General features: G+C 40.3%; 1 protein-coding gene across 1 annotated transcript; it reads left to right on the top strand.

Moving 5' to 3' along the window:
- Positions 1-9,366: 9,366 nt before the first annotated feature.
- Positions 9,367-16,827, top strand: tmem129 (transmembrane protein 129, E3 ubiquitin protein ligase). The gene is made up of 7 exons (XM_037780889.1): positions 9,367-9,799; positions 10,627-10,685; positions 13,655-13,912; positions 14,243-14,403; positions 14,509-14,668; positions 14,785-14,857; positions 16,047-16,827. The coding sequence occupies exons 1-7, from the start codon at positions 9,595-9,597 to the stop codon at positions 16,229-16,231; spliced, it is 1,101 nt and encodes a 366-aa protein (XP_037636817.1). The 5' UTR covers positions 9,367-9,594; the 3' UTR covers positions 16,232-16,827.
- Positions 16,828-17,867: the final 1,040 nt, after the last annotated feature.

Genomic DNA, 17,867 nt, shown 5'->3' with positions numbered 1-17,867 from the left:
AATGACCTGTGATTGGTCAAAGTCACGGGCTTAGATTTTTTAAAGCCTGAAAACAGAGCCATGAGGAGGTGCAGAAGTCTAGTTATCTCTCAGAACACTTGAATTACAATATGTTGAAAGGTTATTATGGAATTTTTGCCCAATGATCCCAAAAATATACTGCCTACTGACGGCGTGTCCAGGCTGCCCACATGAGCAGTGCGTGGCGGCTGCCTCGCTGAACTGCTGCGTGCGTGTCCCTCGCGTCGGTTGTGCACACCGGCAGTTTGTCTTCATAATGGGCATTTCATTTCATTATAAATGTCATTTAATGAAGGAATTCTGTCCACAGAAAAAGCACTTGAGGGCTTTTATTTTGAAATGTAAGCAGGAAGTGTTGATTTAAAAATAAATCTTTACTTTTTTATGTCTGTGACATATTCTACAGATACAGACATTTAAAGTGTAGTAATGTTGCTTATATGATGTCAATATACAGTCAAACGATCACTTTGTCTGTCGTTGCTGTGAACCGCGCATGGCTCTCGGTAAAAATAGACGAGACCTTGAATCTCTAGAAGAGACGCAGCTGACACAGCTGCGCTGCTCATGCCGGCATTGTGGCTGCTCCAACCTCTTAACATGGACGGCGAAAAAATAAAAAACAACAGGTTCCGCAGCTGCCACGCGCTGCTGACATTCTCTGTGTGGACGGGCCGTCACACTGTCTTCTGCTCCACTAGCTCTCTCTCTTGCTTCACCACTCACTTCCCATATACACACATACACTCTGGCTCTGCTATTCTCCAAAAGAGATCCACTCATACATACATAGGCACACTTTGGACTTTAAGGTTGGGGGTTCACAAAAATAAATCTAGAGGGAATGTAATGTGTACAACACAGAGAGGTCTAATGTATTGGGATGCGTGTAGCCTACATATTACACCCTCCTAACAGAATGTGACGCGAGCAAGCGTCAGTGACAAAATTAGTTTGATTGCATTGTTTTCTATTGGAAAGATCTAACTGGCCGCGAGCGACTAATTTATTCCTCATTCCAACGGATGAGGAACGGCTGATTGGTGAAGTTATCTGCTACGATACCTCCTCATTTCACTACGAACACCTAAATAAGGGGACAGCAGGCTGGAGGGAGATCACCTGAAAGTTTACTGAGGCTACTGTTGGCTGTATTGTATGTCATTTTCAGTAAATATCACAGTATAAAACCTGTGTTTTCTGTTTGAAAACACAAACGTCGGAAGGGAGCAAGAAGCCTACTACTCACCCATCTTTTAAGTGGTTACGTCTCCAGTCTGATCTTGACCGCACAGCTGATAGGTACGTGGTTTGTGTACATGGCGTAACAGAAGTATATATTTAATGGTGTGTGGAAAGAGAGTGTCAAATGTTATTAAGGTATAAGTAAATAAAAATACCACAAACCTATCTTCTTATCTTGTTTTGGTTTCTTATTCTGTCAATTTTAAGACACATTGATATTATTCATCAATAAATTATTAGTTCTACATTATTATTAAAAAATAAAGAGGCATTTCTGGGGGGTTCAGTGAGCCCCCTGAACCAACGAAAACTGCGCCTGTGTCTAGATAGGATCATTCCAAGCCCCCAGGAAGAGCGCTGGTTGTCGATCCCAACTTTCTTAGTGGCCAAACAGCGGTATTGCAACTTCTGTGTCCGTCACGTGATGCCATTTGGCCCAAAAACACTTTTTCTCATAGATTTACATTTGGAAAGCGACGTCTGTAAATCAGCGGATTATTTTTTTTTGAGGTGAATCAACTTCCCAGTAGGAACACCTAAATAGCCCTTATTTAAAAAATTAAGCTTTTAAAGTTGTAAAATACACTAATACCCGAATCCAGGGTTATTTCCCTTCCTCCATTCATGTGAATGAGACCCAGACCGAGGCTGGAACGCAAGACGTGACGACGGCGTGATGTTGGGACCCCGTGACCGAGTCATGTGACCAAGCGGACCTACTGTGCGTTTTCCATATGCCCAAGATCCGGGTACTTTTCCAGACGGAAGTCGAGCCGTTTAGGCTTCATGCTCCACTGAGCAACTTTCATAGGAATGAACGGGCCCCGCCTCCAACGCTGGATCCAGTTCTCTTAATACATCCATGGACCATTCGCGTTTTCACGTCGGCCCCCGCAGTTCTCCTACACGCTGCAACGGGAGGTTTCAATCTGCAAACCTCACAACCAGATGTCGCAAAATCCTACACACTGTTCCTTTAATGTGGAATGGAAAATTCACGTCACAGTTCAGTTATTAAAAGGTAAAGCGCTAAATAATGCAGTAAATGCATACATAAAAATCTAATTCAAATGATGTGTATTTCACTCTCCTTGTTTGATTTGTTTTCATCCGTTTCATTGTCCACAGACTGCAGAGAGAGAGACGTGTACACAAAAGGCACGGTTGTGAACTTCACACACAATAAACTGACACAAACTTGTTCAAGCTCAAAGCTCTTATTAGTCAAGAAAATAACACAAGACTCTCAGAAATGTACTTCACATGCAATTCGCATTTTGATTGAAATTAGCGACCTTTGACTTGCAATGTCTTGCAAATTAGTCTAACTGGAAAGCAAACTCTATGTGCAACCCGAGGCAGAACCTTATCTGTAGTGAAAGCCCTCGAAAACTACAGCGATCAATCAAACCAGTGAGAGACAGAGAGGGTGGGGGTAAGAAAGGAGGGGAGGTTTAGAGGGAAATATTATTCTAAGGAGTGTGCCAGAGAAAACAGAGGGACAGAAAGCAGAAGATGACTAATACTTACTGGAGCTGTGACATTCTGCAAAGTGCAACACCCACTCCTCCTCTACCATCTCCCCCACCGCCCTCATCCATCCATCCTTCCATGACACTTTCCTGTCTAAGCTTTGACATTCAAATACTCTATTCTCCGCCCTCCCTGTCATCCATCCATCCATCCATCCAAACCACCATTCCTCTCTGTCTTCCTTATTTGTGCCTTCTCTCCTTGCACAGCATTTCCTCATGTCCAGTGAGAAATCATCACCAAGCACCATATGTAGGCATGTGAGATAGGGTGGAGCAAAGTCCAGCTATCTGCTCCTCCATCCAGCCATCCCCTCCCATGAGAAAGCACTGTTTGCTCTTAGACCATATCCTATCGGTGCGTGCGTGTGCATGTGAACAAGGCCAAGGTGAGGTGATAGGGAAGAAGGTAATGAAGTCCCAAAAATGTCTGAAAGCTAGACTTAAGCATGGAGGGATGTAGGGAAAGAGAAAGAAGGGGGGGAGGATTCAGGACATGATGGACAACCTGAGAGATGAGGGGAGGGGTATTACATCTTGTTCAGTCTTGGTGCAGTGTGTTTTAGTATTTTAATCATAGAGCAACAGTGCCATCATGTGTCTTAACGTGGTTTAGGATGAAGGCTTTTTTTTTCAGGTGGGCAAAGGGATTGTTGTACTGAGCTGTACTTGTGCTGAGGTTGCATAAAATTCAAGGATTTATATACATGTATGCTTGTGCAGATTATGTATTCAAGACAAGCAAGGAAATGGGAGGTTTCCAAGGGACAGCACTGTTGCCCGAGTGTGATTTGAATGCATCACAAATTCATATATAACTCAACCAATCCAGGAAGTGACAGTTAAATAATGCTCAATGCCGAAGGCTGGATTAGCAACCAGGAAAAGAAGGCAACTGTGGCCCCAAAAGTCCCAGATCAGCTCAGGTGCCTATAAACAACTCAAAATAATTTTCATTAGTTAATCAAAGTAACGTTTAACATAAATCCAACATCAAAAGTGGTTTATTTTTGTTCATAAATTTATAATTTATCCCAAACGTAAACTAACGCGTTTCAGCTATAAGACGCTGATGACGGCTTATAGCTGAAACATGTTCGTTTACGTTTGATTGGCCAGAGTAAACCAAAAAAGACTCTTTATCTGTGAGTGTCGGTGATTTGTTTCAACAGGTTAGAGCTGCCACACTGCCCGCGTGAGTGGCACAGCTCGGCTGCGTCTCTTCTAGAGATTCCAAGTCTCCCCTATCTTTACGTGTGCCGTGCGTGATTCAGAGACACTGAAAATGTTCTTTTGACAGTATATTGACATCATACCAGCAACATTACTACACTTTTAGTGTCTATATCTGTAGAATATGTTACAGACAAAAAATATTTTACACTTCCTGTCTTCATTTCAAAGGAAAAGCCCCTTAGCATTTTTTTGGTGGAAAGAATCAATTAATTCGTTAACACAATGCTTTTATTCTGAAATATTCGCAGAAAAGGGTTGTAAAAAAAGCAGGTATTTGCAGGTCTTAAATAAGTTATAAGTTAAAAAGTAAGCTAAGAAAAAAAAACAAAGGTTAAAACATTAAAAACGTGTGATTCCGCTGTGTTGGTTTATAATGTGTGCTGCCATCTACTGGTCAGAGGCATGCCTGCAGTCAGGCACACTTCAATTAAAGCTGAAGTAGGCGAAATTGAAGCAAATATGATTAAAAAAGTTATTTTCATAAAACGGTCACTATATCCTGACAGTAGTACATAAAAAATCATGTGCCTCTGGTGTCCTCCGGTGCTCCTAACAGCATCTGCAAGATTTCACAGATCGGAGGAAAAAAAACAATCAGAGCTGATCTGGAGTCTGCTGTCCAGCTGCCGACGATGAGAGCCAGCTGTCAATCGCTCATAAACTCCAACCAAACGGTCAAACTAGGCAGCGCTGATCAAATATGAATCAATATTATGTTATGTTAATGCTTATTTCGCTCCTCAAATGTTTTCAGAATCATCTTGTAGTGCACGGTTTAGCTGTAAAATGAGAAAGTTTGTGACGCAGCAGCCATTGTGAAATCTGTTGAAGGAACGCCAAGTTCAATACTATTTAAAAAGTGTTATTATAGTTACATTATGGTGAAATTATAAATTATATAATTAAATTAACTGAAAAAATGAGATGAAGAATCAACCTCATACTTTTTTATGATGAATTAAGGCACGACAGTTTTAAATAAAAACAATGAGCCTTATATATATATATATGAAAAACTCTGAAATAATTAGTGATGGGTTTATAATTAATGATAGACCTTCTAATAATGACTAGCGACGTACCACTCATCTCAACATAAACAAAAACACAGTAGTACATCATATCTGTACAGAGACCGGACCAAACTCTGTGTATAAACCACAGACTGTCTACGGTAGAAACAACAACGTCGCTGCCGTATTTATGCTTAGATGATGTTATGTTGAGTGTTGATGGAGCAGCTGCATAGCCTGGCACTGATCCATCCAAACTCCATTCAGAAAACAAGCATTTTAAAAGTTGTTTTCTTGTCGTCTTGCAGACAGACCTGACAAAGCATGAATTCAGACTTTTTACAAATCAGCATCATTATGTTGTTATTTCAGCATCACTTTGATCCGTTTACTGCAATTAAATCACAGCACAGTCTGTATATTTTGTGTTCATACCGCAGTAGCGACGTGTGGCTGGCTAGATACAGTCAGTGCAATGGCACTGTATGTCAATATAACTCGACGCCGGGTGATGTCGTGACTCCCAGACACGACGGCGTTTGGTTTTCTGACATATCTGGGACTTACACAACATGTATAAAACAGTGGTTATTTCTTCCATGGTTGATGGAGGAAAGAAAAGTTGTTGGTATCTATGGAGACAAGCTCCTCCTCCTCTCCTGAGCGTCTAGAGCGAATGAACACAAATGAGACTCTCCGTAGACCTGAACCCGTATGAGACTCTGAACCCCTCTGAGACTCTGAAGTCCTGAACCCGTCCGAGAGTCTGTGGTCCCGAACCCGTCTGAGACTCTGAAGTCCTGAACCCGTCTGAGACTCTGAAGTCCTGAACCTGTCTGAGACTCAGAACCTGTCTGAGCCTCGGAAGCCGTCTGAGACTCTCCATAGACCTGAACCCGTCTGAGACTCTCCGTAGAGCTGAAGCCCTCTAAGACTCTGTAGTCCTGAACCCGTCTGAGACTCTGAACCTGTCTGAGACTCTCCATAGTCCTGAATCCGTCTGAGACTATGAACCCATCTGAGGAGACTGACAGAAACTCCAGCAGCAGCTGAACTCTTACACACAGAACAGCCAATCAGAGAGCAGGGAGACGTGATGTCAATCAGTGTCCAGGTAGGGGCCGGCTGCTGCTGCTACTCACATGAACTTTACTTTACAGACATGATGACATCTGGACACGGACCCAATCAATAATCAATACTGTATTTATAGAGGCTTTTCAAAATAAAGTTTATTGTTGGACAGTTAAATTTAAAACGTTTTTAGAATAGAGTTTTCAAACTAAAGTCTTTAAAATAAAAATGTTGCTGTCTAGCTAAGGAAAAATTCTGTTTCATTCTACAACATTTTAGATTTGACTGGATGACACTTTTTTAAATAAATGAAGACCACAACGATGTAGATAAAAAAACAATTTATCATTTACAAAGTCAAACAGATGTGAAATAAAATCACTTGTACTTTAAATCAGCGTTGGCGCCAGAGCTTTTTTAACCTCACAAAGGCTTTACTAAGAGTATAATTAACTAATTAACTGATGACATCATTCTGCATAATAAGTAGCCATGTGCTTCTGTTTGTCTGAGAAACAATGGAAGATTCAGTTTGAACAATGAACAGATGAGAAAGATAAATCTGCTTTAGAGTAGATTCACTTCATTCCAATTATTATTGTCAACGTTTGTTGAAATGATAGTTAACCTAATTTGTTAACTTGTTTCACATAATAATGATCTGAGGACAAATGATGGGATTTATTTCATTTTTATTAGTTTAGGATATTTCCTTGTTATTCATTTACTTTCTCTGTTTATCTCCAGCACATCAGAATGAATAGAGGGCATGACTGTCGGCCCTGTCCGTGGTGTTGAATCAAACTGTTATATGTATAGCTAAAAAAATAAAAGAATAAATAAAACTTGACTCATGATGCTTGTTATTGTGCGTTTTGTGCCTGGTAGCCTGGAATCTATCAACATTTCCATCAGTGTATTCAGTATTATATTTAGATCAGCCTACATCTAACAACTCGGGTGATGGGAGTTCGCACCAACTGAGGTGAAACTCTCATGACTTTATTCAGAAATTGGAATTTTTTTCTGCGATAGTAAATTGCTTGAAATGTTGTTTATTGTAAGGCCCCTGTTGATTCAGCATCAAGGAAAGGGCCGGCAGTCATGTCCTATTTATTTACAATTCAGACTAAGAATTGGGCGCTGCCAATTGAACAGCTCACTGAATGTTATTGGAAAACACCCTACTGGTCACTGTAGCGAGTGTCAGGTCATGGAGACAGTTGAACATGTACTTACTTCATGCAAAAAAATATGAGATAAATAGACGGAGTATGATAGCAGGTTTGCAGAGGTTGGCACCAGTGGAGAATATGGATGAGGATTTGCTTGGATGCGGGGACACGGTGGAGGGGAGAAAGGTGATTTTTAGGTTTCTGATCAACACTGGATTAGTTAAGAGACTGTAGTAGAGTAGGGGCAGTGGACGGGTAAAACCTGAAGGAGGCAGCAATGCAACACAAAGGATCCCAGCTGCCGTAAAACCCCAAAGAAGAAGAAGAAGAAGGGGACGTGTAGAAGAAGAAATTTATAAATGCTTGCAATACTGTTAGCAGTGCAGTGGATAGAGGAGGTCATGGAGAGCAATCATTTGCTCAGACTCAAGTTCATCACTAGTTAGTTTACAGTTCAGTCATTCAGACAGCAGACCAGACATCTGGATTGAAATACAACAAACATTATACAGAATTCAAATGATGGGGCTTACAGTAATAGTTTTATGGATACCAGCACACATAGGGGTCAACGGAAATTAAATGGTAGATAAGATTGCAAAGGAGGCTACAAAAAAAATGACATCGATTTGACGGTTAGCTTCAGCAAAACAGAAATGAAGAGCATTATTAAACAGAGACTGATGGAAAGGTGGCAGAAGCAATGGGAGGAAGAGAGTAAAGGACGGTGGTTTCACAGAGTTCAAAGGAAAGTTGGAGAAATGAGGTGTGTAGGAAGGAACAGGAGAGATGAGACAATCATATCAAGACTTAGATTTGGACACACTGGACTAAACAGACACTATTTAAAATAGGTAAACATGACACAGGTAAATGCAATTACTGTGGACAAGAGGAAACGGTGGAGCATGTCATGTTGCATTGTGAGAGGATAGCCCTCACACTATCTGGACCAACCAAATTATAGCTAAAGAAAAAGAAAATGACATTAGCTATTGGACATCTACCACAAAAACTCAACACAAACTTCAATGCTATTTGGCTCTAAACAGACAATACACATTGGCAGACTATCTGACCACCGTGACTGACAGGAAACAGAGAAAGACATTGACTATGTACAGACTCAGTGATCACAGCCTGGCCATAGAGACTGGTCAACACAGGCAGACCTGGCTGCCTATAGAAGACAGGCTGTGTCAGTTCTGTCCACAGAGACAGGTGGAGACAAAGCATCATTTCCTGCTACAATGTAGCACATATGAAGAAATTAGGAAAAAGTTCTTTACAAAACTTAAATGTAAACTTCCAGATTTCGATTCCCTCTCTGACCAAACTGAAATGCAACATCTTCTTGGAGAAAATAGTGTCATCGCCATAGAAGCTGCAGGATATGTCAGTGCATGTCACGGCCTGAGAGACAACCACAACAACACATAATAGATGTAACTCACACTCTGCCTTTTATTTACTCCTCTACTTCATGTTCTTATTTCTATTTTTTTATTTTTTTTATTTTATATATATACATTTGATATATGATATTGCAATATATTGTTGTTAATTGTTTTTTATTTGTTTGTTTGTTTTATTGACACAACAAACATAAATTATTTCTCTATTGTTTTCTACCATTTCCATGTTCTTTTTAAATATCTATATATTGTAATTCGCTTAATGAATTGAATATGTGAATATATGAATATGTGTATATATATATATATATGTTTTTGTTTTTATTTTGTTCTTTTTTATTATTACTACTATTATTGAATTGACGCTTTGGCAATATCGTTCACCTAACAGTCATGCCAATAAAGCATATTGAATTGAATTGAATTGAATTGATATGAGGAAGAAAGAAGGCATTTGAGTCAAGGCCTCAAAGAGATTAAAGTACACTTTGATTTAATAAATATTCTACAAAATAACTCACTAAATGAGTTTTATAGAACATTATTTCAGTATCTTAAACTAATTAATATGATTGGAAAAATATGAGGTTGTTTGTTTTCCTTTTCTTTTTCTTTTTCTTTTTCTTGTTGTTTTTTGAATCTAGTAAATATGATCCAGACTGATCCACCAGCTGGTGGCGGTGATGCGCCAACACAGTGTTTGCAAACCCGCCAATAAACCTCAGAGAAGAAGAAGAAGCTTGGGACGTGTAGAAGAAGAAGAAGAAGAAGAAGAGGGGGACGTGTAGACGTGTAGGAGAAGAGCTGTATGAGGAAGCAGAGCAGCTGAGACATCTGTCGGTCTCACCACGGTAGCAGACAGCAGCAGTAAACTAGATCAACTATGGAGAGTCCTGAGTTGTCCTTCACTCTGGCCTACATCGTCTTCTCTCTCTGCTTCGTCTTCACGCCCAACGAGTTCCGGTCTGCCGGTCTGACCGTCCAGAACCTGTTCTCCTCCTGGCTGGGCAGCGAGGAGGTGGGCTTCATCCAGTACCACATCAGGAGGACCAGCATCACCCTGCTGCTGCACTCCGCTCTGCCTCTAGGTACAAACCTCACAGCAGGACAGGGACAGAGAACCAGGACAACATTAGTCCCACATTACTGAGATTTAGACTGAAGAAGTTAGTTAGTGCACACAGTTCACCAGCAGCAGCAGCTGACTTTACTAACGTTATGTTGGATCATATTAATAAAGGCATTTGTTTGAAGGTGTAGTTTTAGTTAAGTCCCATTTTACATTTTGACAACAGTTATTAACACACTTTATTTAACACACATCCTACTAGATTGTGTTATCATGTCAAACATAATAAATACACACGATGAGCCGGACACTTGACACCTTCATGTGAAGGTGGACTTTAAATGCCACTGTGGTCTAACTATTTATGGAAGGTGAGGGACATTCACAGAGCTACACTTCCTACACTCTTCACCCTCCAATGTGCTGCACTACAGACAACAACAACAACAACAACAACAACCAGTGAATGTCCTCGCACAGTTTTGCTTTCATGTTTGTGTGTATGGTGCAGGATGGTGCAGGTACTGTAATAATAATAATAATACATATTATTGATATAGCGCTTTTCTAAAAACTCAAAGACACTTTACATAGATAAAAAGATTATAAAACAAGGACATCAGAAAAAATATATAAAACACACAATATTAATTACACATTAAAAGCAGTTCTAAAAAGGTGAGTTTTGATTGTGAGTGTTTGGGGAGTGAGTTCCAGAGGGAGGGGGCGGCTATGGAGAATGCTCTGTCAACACTGTAGGTGTTGTGGATGTGTCTGTTTCTGATGGGGTCATTTTGGAGCAGTTGTTCATATCATGTGTGTGTTTTGCTTCTGTGATCTCTCCAGGTTACTACATGGGGATGTGTATCGCTGCTCCAGAAAAAAACCTGGGATACATTCACGAGGTCAGCCTGTCTGTCCCTCTCTATCTATCTGTCCGTCTGTCTGTCTGTCTGTCTGCAGATTTGTCTGTGAACACGCTTGGTGTCAGTATATACACATGCATTACAAGTGGTTCATTTGTTTATTTATTTTTGCACAATTTAAGACTACACAACATAACAATAAATAAATAAATAATAGAGGTGCAGGAAGAGGCAAAAAAACACTGGGCTAATCGGAAGCCTCATAGAGACAAGATTAATATAAATAAATAAATAATATGACTACATAATGGTGATACCAAACAATTAGAACAAGATATATATAACAACAATAAATATATCAAAAAAGACAAGTGTGTGTGTGGTTAGGGTTTGTGAGGGGGATATTGATTCAAATATCTACAAAGACTAAATAATCAGAATCTTGTTTATTGCCAGGTGTAAGGTATACACTAGGAATTTAATTTGGTTTTGTTGGTGCGAATAAGCAGTAAAAATAACAATAGAATAGATAAAAAACGTTAGAGTAAAATAAGAATAAAAATATTGAAATTCTACCAATACACAATATACACTATAAACAGAAAATAAACATAATATAAACAGATAATAGCAAATATTGCCGGTGTGCAACTTCTGGGCAATGGTAACCAAACATAACACTGAGTGAGTGGAAATAAATAAATATAAATAAGATAAAAACAGATACATGGGCAGCAATTACAAAACATCAATTGAATGCCCCTTTAAGCAACTTTTGAAACATTTGATAGATGAATAGTTTATTGATAGATGTGAAAAGCTACTCCATAATTTGGTTCCCCTAAATCTTATCGAAAAATGACCTCTACTAGTGAGACATTTAGGAGGATGAAGATCTAGAGATTAACGGGTTGAGTAAGAATGGATCTGAGAATTTGTTTTAAAATAGGATTTGAACTGCTCAGGAATATTCCCTTCACCTTACCTTTTATTTATCTTATAAATAAAAACACATATTTGAGAAATGTTGATATCATAAATAGTAAGAATGTGGAGTTTCTGAAATAGAGGAGCAGAGGAGATGTGTGACTCTGATCGAGTTGCAATCCTCACAAAACGTTTTTAGAGGACTAAAATTTGAACCCCTGTTGAAATAACCAAGTTTAACTTAACATATTTTCACCAGATTTTGTGTTCAGTTGAGACTGAAATAAAAAAAAAAGCTCAGTAATGCACTGAGTGCAACGCCTCAGTGTCTTCTGCTAAGTAAATACCAGCAATACTGTATTTAAATAATCGTTAAGAAATATGTTTTATTTCTTGATATTGTTTATCGATATCGTTTATTGATATCGTTCGTCACACAGAGCCATCTGAGAAGCCGTCATTGTTTGAGAAAGGGCAGGCACTTTAAAAAAAGTACTTAGCAGGTGATTGGATGAACCATCTGTCAATCAAACTCTTGCCAAAGCCAGTCGGTAGAGAGGAGCGAAAATATCTTTCCCATCAAAAAAAGCCTTCAGTGCCGTACTGTGCTCTTCTTTCAATGAAGAAGTACTCTCCAGTTCTGATAGAACTGATGCTATTGCAGCAGCTACGCTAACCTCTTCCTTTATGGGCAGGTGTCTTTCCGTTATAAGGAGATGTTCAAATGTTTTACCTTCAAATGTAAGGGGAAACGTCATTAAAACACTTGTTTTATCTCATCTGGACTATTGCTCAGAGGTTTGGTCTAGTGCTGCCGTGTCACACATAAAGAAGTTGCAAATTGCCCAGAATAAGGCAGCGCGTTGTTTACTACTTTGTTCATACAGAACTAATGTCAATGAAGTGCATAACAGTCTATCGTGGTTAAAAGTAAAAGACAGATTTACTGCCTCGTTGCTTAATCTAATTAGTAATATATCGGTAATTAAATTGCCGCGGGTATTATATAAACAGTTATGCTTCAGTTCTGATGAACATGATTATAGTACCAGGCATGCCACTGAAGGTAGATTCACACTTCCTTAGGTGAAAACAAACATGTTGAAAAGTATACTGTAGTGTACAGAGCCATGGTGACATGGAACACTCTGCCTGGCAATAGCAAAAATTGATTTAAATTATTATCATTGAAAAAACATCTCCTAGCTGAACAGCTCTCTGTGTCGGCTGATAATTAGCTCACATCAAATCCTAAAAGGTTTAATGTTGGATAAATACAAAGTCCTGTTAATATTTATGGTAAAAGAAGTTGTTGCTTGTTCTGTTTTTGTATTCTGACATATAATATGCTATGGTCCAACCATTAATAAATCAGCTCTATACTCTGTGAATAGTATCAACTTGAACTAGTATATTTCGAGTTTTACTAGAATAGTATTAACTAAGGAACCTAGGTCATGTGTTGTGTGTCGGGTTGTGTCTTGAATATTGTTGTGTTTTGTTGCTGTCGCTTTTGTTGTTGTGGTCATTGTTGGTAAAGATTGTAATGTGATAATGTTGTTTAAGAGTTCACAGTGCTTTGATTGGACTCCAGGAAGAAAAGCTGGGCTTCAGCCGCAGCTAATGGAGATCCAAATAAAAGATAAAGATTAAGAAAAAGAAGCCGCCATTGTTGTTTAGTACGTACAGTCACCTCTCCGTGTCGTCTTACAGTGTGTTAACACACAACTAAGCCACACCTGTAGCTGCCAGTAGTTCCTCTTGGGACACTAATCGGTCCGTGCTCCGGCTCGCCGGACACAAACACATTACTTGAAGCCTGACAAGATGGATTTTCACGTGATCCTGTGAATCTTGTGTGATCTCGTGATATCGCAAGAATCCAGCTGCCATGAAGGGGAAATTCCTTTCTGCTAATACGTTGATTTGTCAAAGTTCTATCTCATTCCAATCCAAACAAAAAGTTCAGGGATTTTGTGATACAACTGCTTTGAAAGATTATTTTTTTCCATTTCTGCCTCAGTAATTAAATGTACAATCTTTGTCGGTCTAAGCTGTGTTGTCATGTTGTGTTTCACCAGGTGAGCGACGGCTGGAGAGCGTTTCTCCTCCTCTCCCTCTGCCTCCAGTTGACCAGCTGGACGTTCGTCATCTACTGGTCCCATCATCACTGGCACAAGCATCCGATCAGCCGATCCCTGCGGGCCCACGTACGGCCTCCTCACTCCGGCTGGGGCTCCGTGGCAACCAGCATCAACGATGAGTTCAGACGCATAGATAAGTTTGCCACAGGGGTGCCTGGAGCCAGAGTTATTGTTACTGACAGCTGGGTGTTAAAGGTGAGTAAAAAAAAAACTTTCACATGTGTTCACATTGTTGTTTTGGTGCAAATTTGAGGGCTCCAAACTACGGCCCGTGGGCCATGTGCTGGCTGACACCTTGATTTATATGGTCCGTGAGTTATTCTAGAATGAGACCTATATTTGGGCTGCTGGGTATATTGAAATGCAGTTCTTTCTGTGAAAGCTAGGTGTCATCATCACCATATGTGTAGATTGCCAGATGCTATCAAGGAAGCCAATCTATATTTATATATAGGTATTTAGGTATTTAAAATCAGCAACAACAACATTCATCCACATGCCTGACCGATCTTTGTCCTTCTCTAGGTGACCACCTATCACGTCTACATGGCCTTACAGAGTGAATGTGACGTGACGGTGACAGAGTCCAGACAGCACCAGCTGAGTCCAGACTCGGCCTCCCCCTCGCAGATCTTGACCCTGAGAGTGGACAGCGTCAACCCCGCCGTCAAAGCATTTAATATCGGGTACGAGTGTGTGTGTGTGTGTGTGTCAGTGTGGTCTTGAGCTGTCGGGACAAAACGGCACATGCCGTGTCCAAAAAAGCCATGTCACCTTTCCACTGTTTCCAGGCTCAACTCTACGGAGTACGCAGAGCTCAGGGAGAAGCTCCACGTTCCCATCAGAAACTCTGCCAATGTAGTGATCCACCAAACCATCAGTGAACTCTTCCTGGATACATTTAGAGCTCAGGTGGACCTCAATCAAGCATACACACTCCCCAGTGGACAGGTACACTATACTGTTTGTGTGTGTTTATGCAACTGCTGTGCTAAAATCCATGTCCATATGATCACAATAACAATGCAAAAATGATTCTGAAGAATATTCTCTCTCTATACACACAGGAGGTGGAACCCTGTATAGGCTGTATGCAGGTTCAAGCAAACACCAAACTGGTCAGACTCTGCCACGCAGAAGGTAAGCGTGTGCATGTTTGTGTGTTAGTTAATGTAGTCCTATCCAGGGTCTGAAATTAGCACCCGCCAAATGCGGGTAAATTGTTGGCATTGGCGGGTGAAATCACCAGGACACCCCGCCCCTTTGGCAGGCAGGGAAAACGCTAATGATGGGAATAGAGAACCGTAGTTGTCCGCTTTCTTGGCATCTCAGGCCTCCGTGACTATCAATTCCTCTTCAATGTTTTCCAGTTTACCAGTTACGTGTGCACAATGACGCATACGAACGGCTGTATCATGTTTCAGTTTGCTTGACCGGAGACACGGCGGAGAGAAAATAAAGCGCTCAAAAGCATGGCGCTACTAAACCTGAGGGGGTGCACCCTATTTCTCCCTGATAATGCGACACTGTGAACAACAAATCTGTGTTTAAATCAGCAGGAGGAGAGTTAGTAACGTTAGCTGTTAGCAGCAGGTGGGCAGCACAGTCCTGCTTGGTTAAATAGCGGAGCTACTAACATTAACGGAGGTGCCATTGAGTTATTATTATGAGGCGTTCAAAGTCTACTCAGGGAAAAGGACTATGGGGCGAAGGTAAATTACAACATTATCATGATGTGTTCGAATGTAATCTCGTAAAATGTCGTTTTTGGCGAGGAGCTTGAATAAATCCAGTTGTTTGAAGGAGATGTTTTCACATCAATATAAAATAAATATTAGAGAGAATTATGACTTGTTTAACGTCATAACAACTTTCCAAGATTTTTTTTAATCAAAGCAAATATTTAAATAATCCTAATCATTTGGATTGTGTGTTTTTATGCAAATAACCACTATAGATGACAATAACAAAGTACAGTACAGTACTGTGTACAGTAACCTCCCTCTACGGTGTAATTCCAACACTGCAATCTACCATGTATATGATATTTTTTGTGTAAAATATATCGAACATTGAATGACATCAGATCTAAAATGTTATTCCTTTATTTAGCGCAGATTTCAAAAGTGGCAGATCAAATTTCTGAGTGGCAGATAAAAAAAAAATACTTGCCTGCCACAATGGCAGGAAGTGAGAAAAGTTCATTTCAGACCCTGGTCCTATCTATTCCTTACCTTTTTATTTGTCTAGCATTGTTGTCCTTGTTCTTAGCTGTTATGTCTATCTCTGTGTGATTCTGACCCCATGACTGCCGCTGTGTGTTTTATAGGAGCCGACAACGAGCCAGAGTGCCAGCAGTGTTTCTGCAGACCCATGTGGTGTCTGTCCTGTCTGGGTCGATGGTTCGCCAGCCGCCAAGACCAGCAAAGACCCGAAACCTGGTTGTCCAGCAGAGTCCCCTGCCCCACCTGTAGAGCCAAGTTCTGTATACTGGACATCTGTGTGGTCCACTGACAAAAGACACGCATAACAGATCAAAACAGACTTTTCCCTCTCAAAATAATGTGGAGGTGTGTTTTTTAAGCGTTGTTCAGCAACAAACTTAATGACAGTATGTACCTGCTCATTCTGTACTTTCAATAAGGAGGGATCATTACTCTGTTCTGATAAAACATTTGTTTCGAACCCCAGCATAGTGTAAAATGGCACGATCAATGTGCCATTTAGTGAGATATGCTTGTTTGGTGTCAAATAAGAGGGATGAAATCAGTCTGCCTGATCTCTGTGCAGTCATTGAGGAGACATCCAGAATGTGTTTAGGTTGGCATGAAGACTGACTGCAAGGAGAAAATCCAAGCAAAAAGAAATGCCTATGACCACTGTACCTGGCCTGTATCACTTAACATCCACTTCAGAATGCTCTACAGAGCCAACGTATAACTGACTTGCTCCTACTTACATCAAAACCATCATCAGAGCAACTCTCAAGTGTTCACATGGTCATTCAGGAACAGCCCAGCAGACACAAGGATTTAATCTACATCTGCCTCGTTGTTTATTCTTTCAAAACCTTTACATGTTCTCAGTTATAAAGTTATTCTGTAAAAGCACAATTGATTTTTATTTAAAGAGCAACTTGCAGGTTGGAGACCCCGGTGAGTCAATGCATAGGAAAATGATGTAGAAACTACATTTTCGGGGGGGGAAAACATCTATATACACTATAGTGACATCTGGGGCCTGTACTACGGAGCAGGATTTGGGGTTAGCGAGGTAACTTCAGGGTTTTCATTCCTACGAAGGTGGTTCACTTCTTACCGGGGTAGATCGCCATGGTAACTGATGCTGAACCGCTTACCTGCTCGTGAGCAGGTTATGTTCCAGATAAGAGATCAGCTCGTATGAAAGCACCGCCTACTGACCAATCAGAGCTCGGTGCGGTGATTGTATGATAATATTACACACATATGAAGAAGTTTCAGTCATAATCCAGACTAAAAACAACACAGTTTAAACTGAAAAATGCAGGAAGGACAGCTGGCGGTATGCTTCGGGTGTTTACCGCTTTGAATCCGTTTCATACCACCGGACACGGGGACGCAGCTGAAAGAAGGCGGAAATAGTTATACACGCCAAATCGTTGCTAAAGGCCGTAATGAAGTGTAATCCATTCATCAAATACACTTCCAAAAGCTATTTATACATCACTGCACCATCTTGACATTTAAGTGTTCCGTTAAATTAATTTAGTCTGTTAATTTACACATTTACACATCAGGAGTTTTTTCTTTTGCCAGCTGTTCTTCCTGCATTTGGCAGCTTCAACTGTGTTAATTATAGTCTGGATTAAGTGTTTTACTTCTTCGTATTTGTCTAATATTATAGTTTGCTCTTCCTTTGTAAAATGTGCCGCTCTGCTGACAGTAGACTTGTCCATGTCTGTGATTGGTCAGATACTGCAGACACCTCCCATTTCATGTGAATACGCTCACAGCCAGATTGAGAAACCCTGGGTTGATTTACAGAGTTGATAACCACCATCGTAGGACCGCTTAGCGTGATCTCGTTTGTTAGGGTTACTGAAGCCAGATAACAAGAAGATCAAATCAAATCAATTTATTTTTGTATAGCGTCAAATCACAACAGAAGT

This window comes from Sebastes umbrosus, chromosome 9 (genome assembly GCF_015220745.1).
Source record: "Sebastes umbrosus isolate fSebUmb1 chromosome 9, fSebUmb1.pri, whole genome shotgun sequence".
In the NCBI taxonomy this organism is placed as follows: Eukaryota; Metazoa; Chordata; class Actinopteri; order Perciformes; family Sebastidae; genus Sebastes; species Sebastes umbrosus.
The sequence above is the reverse complement of the archived record's forward strand: the minus strand, read 5'-3'. Positions and strand labels throughout refer to the sequence as shown.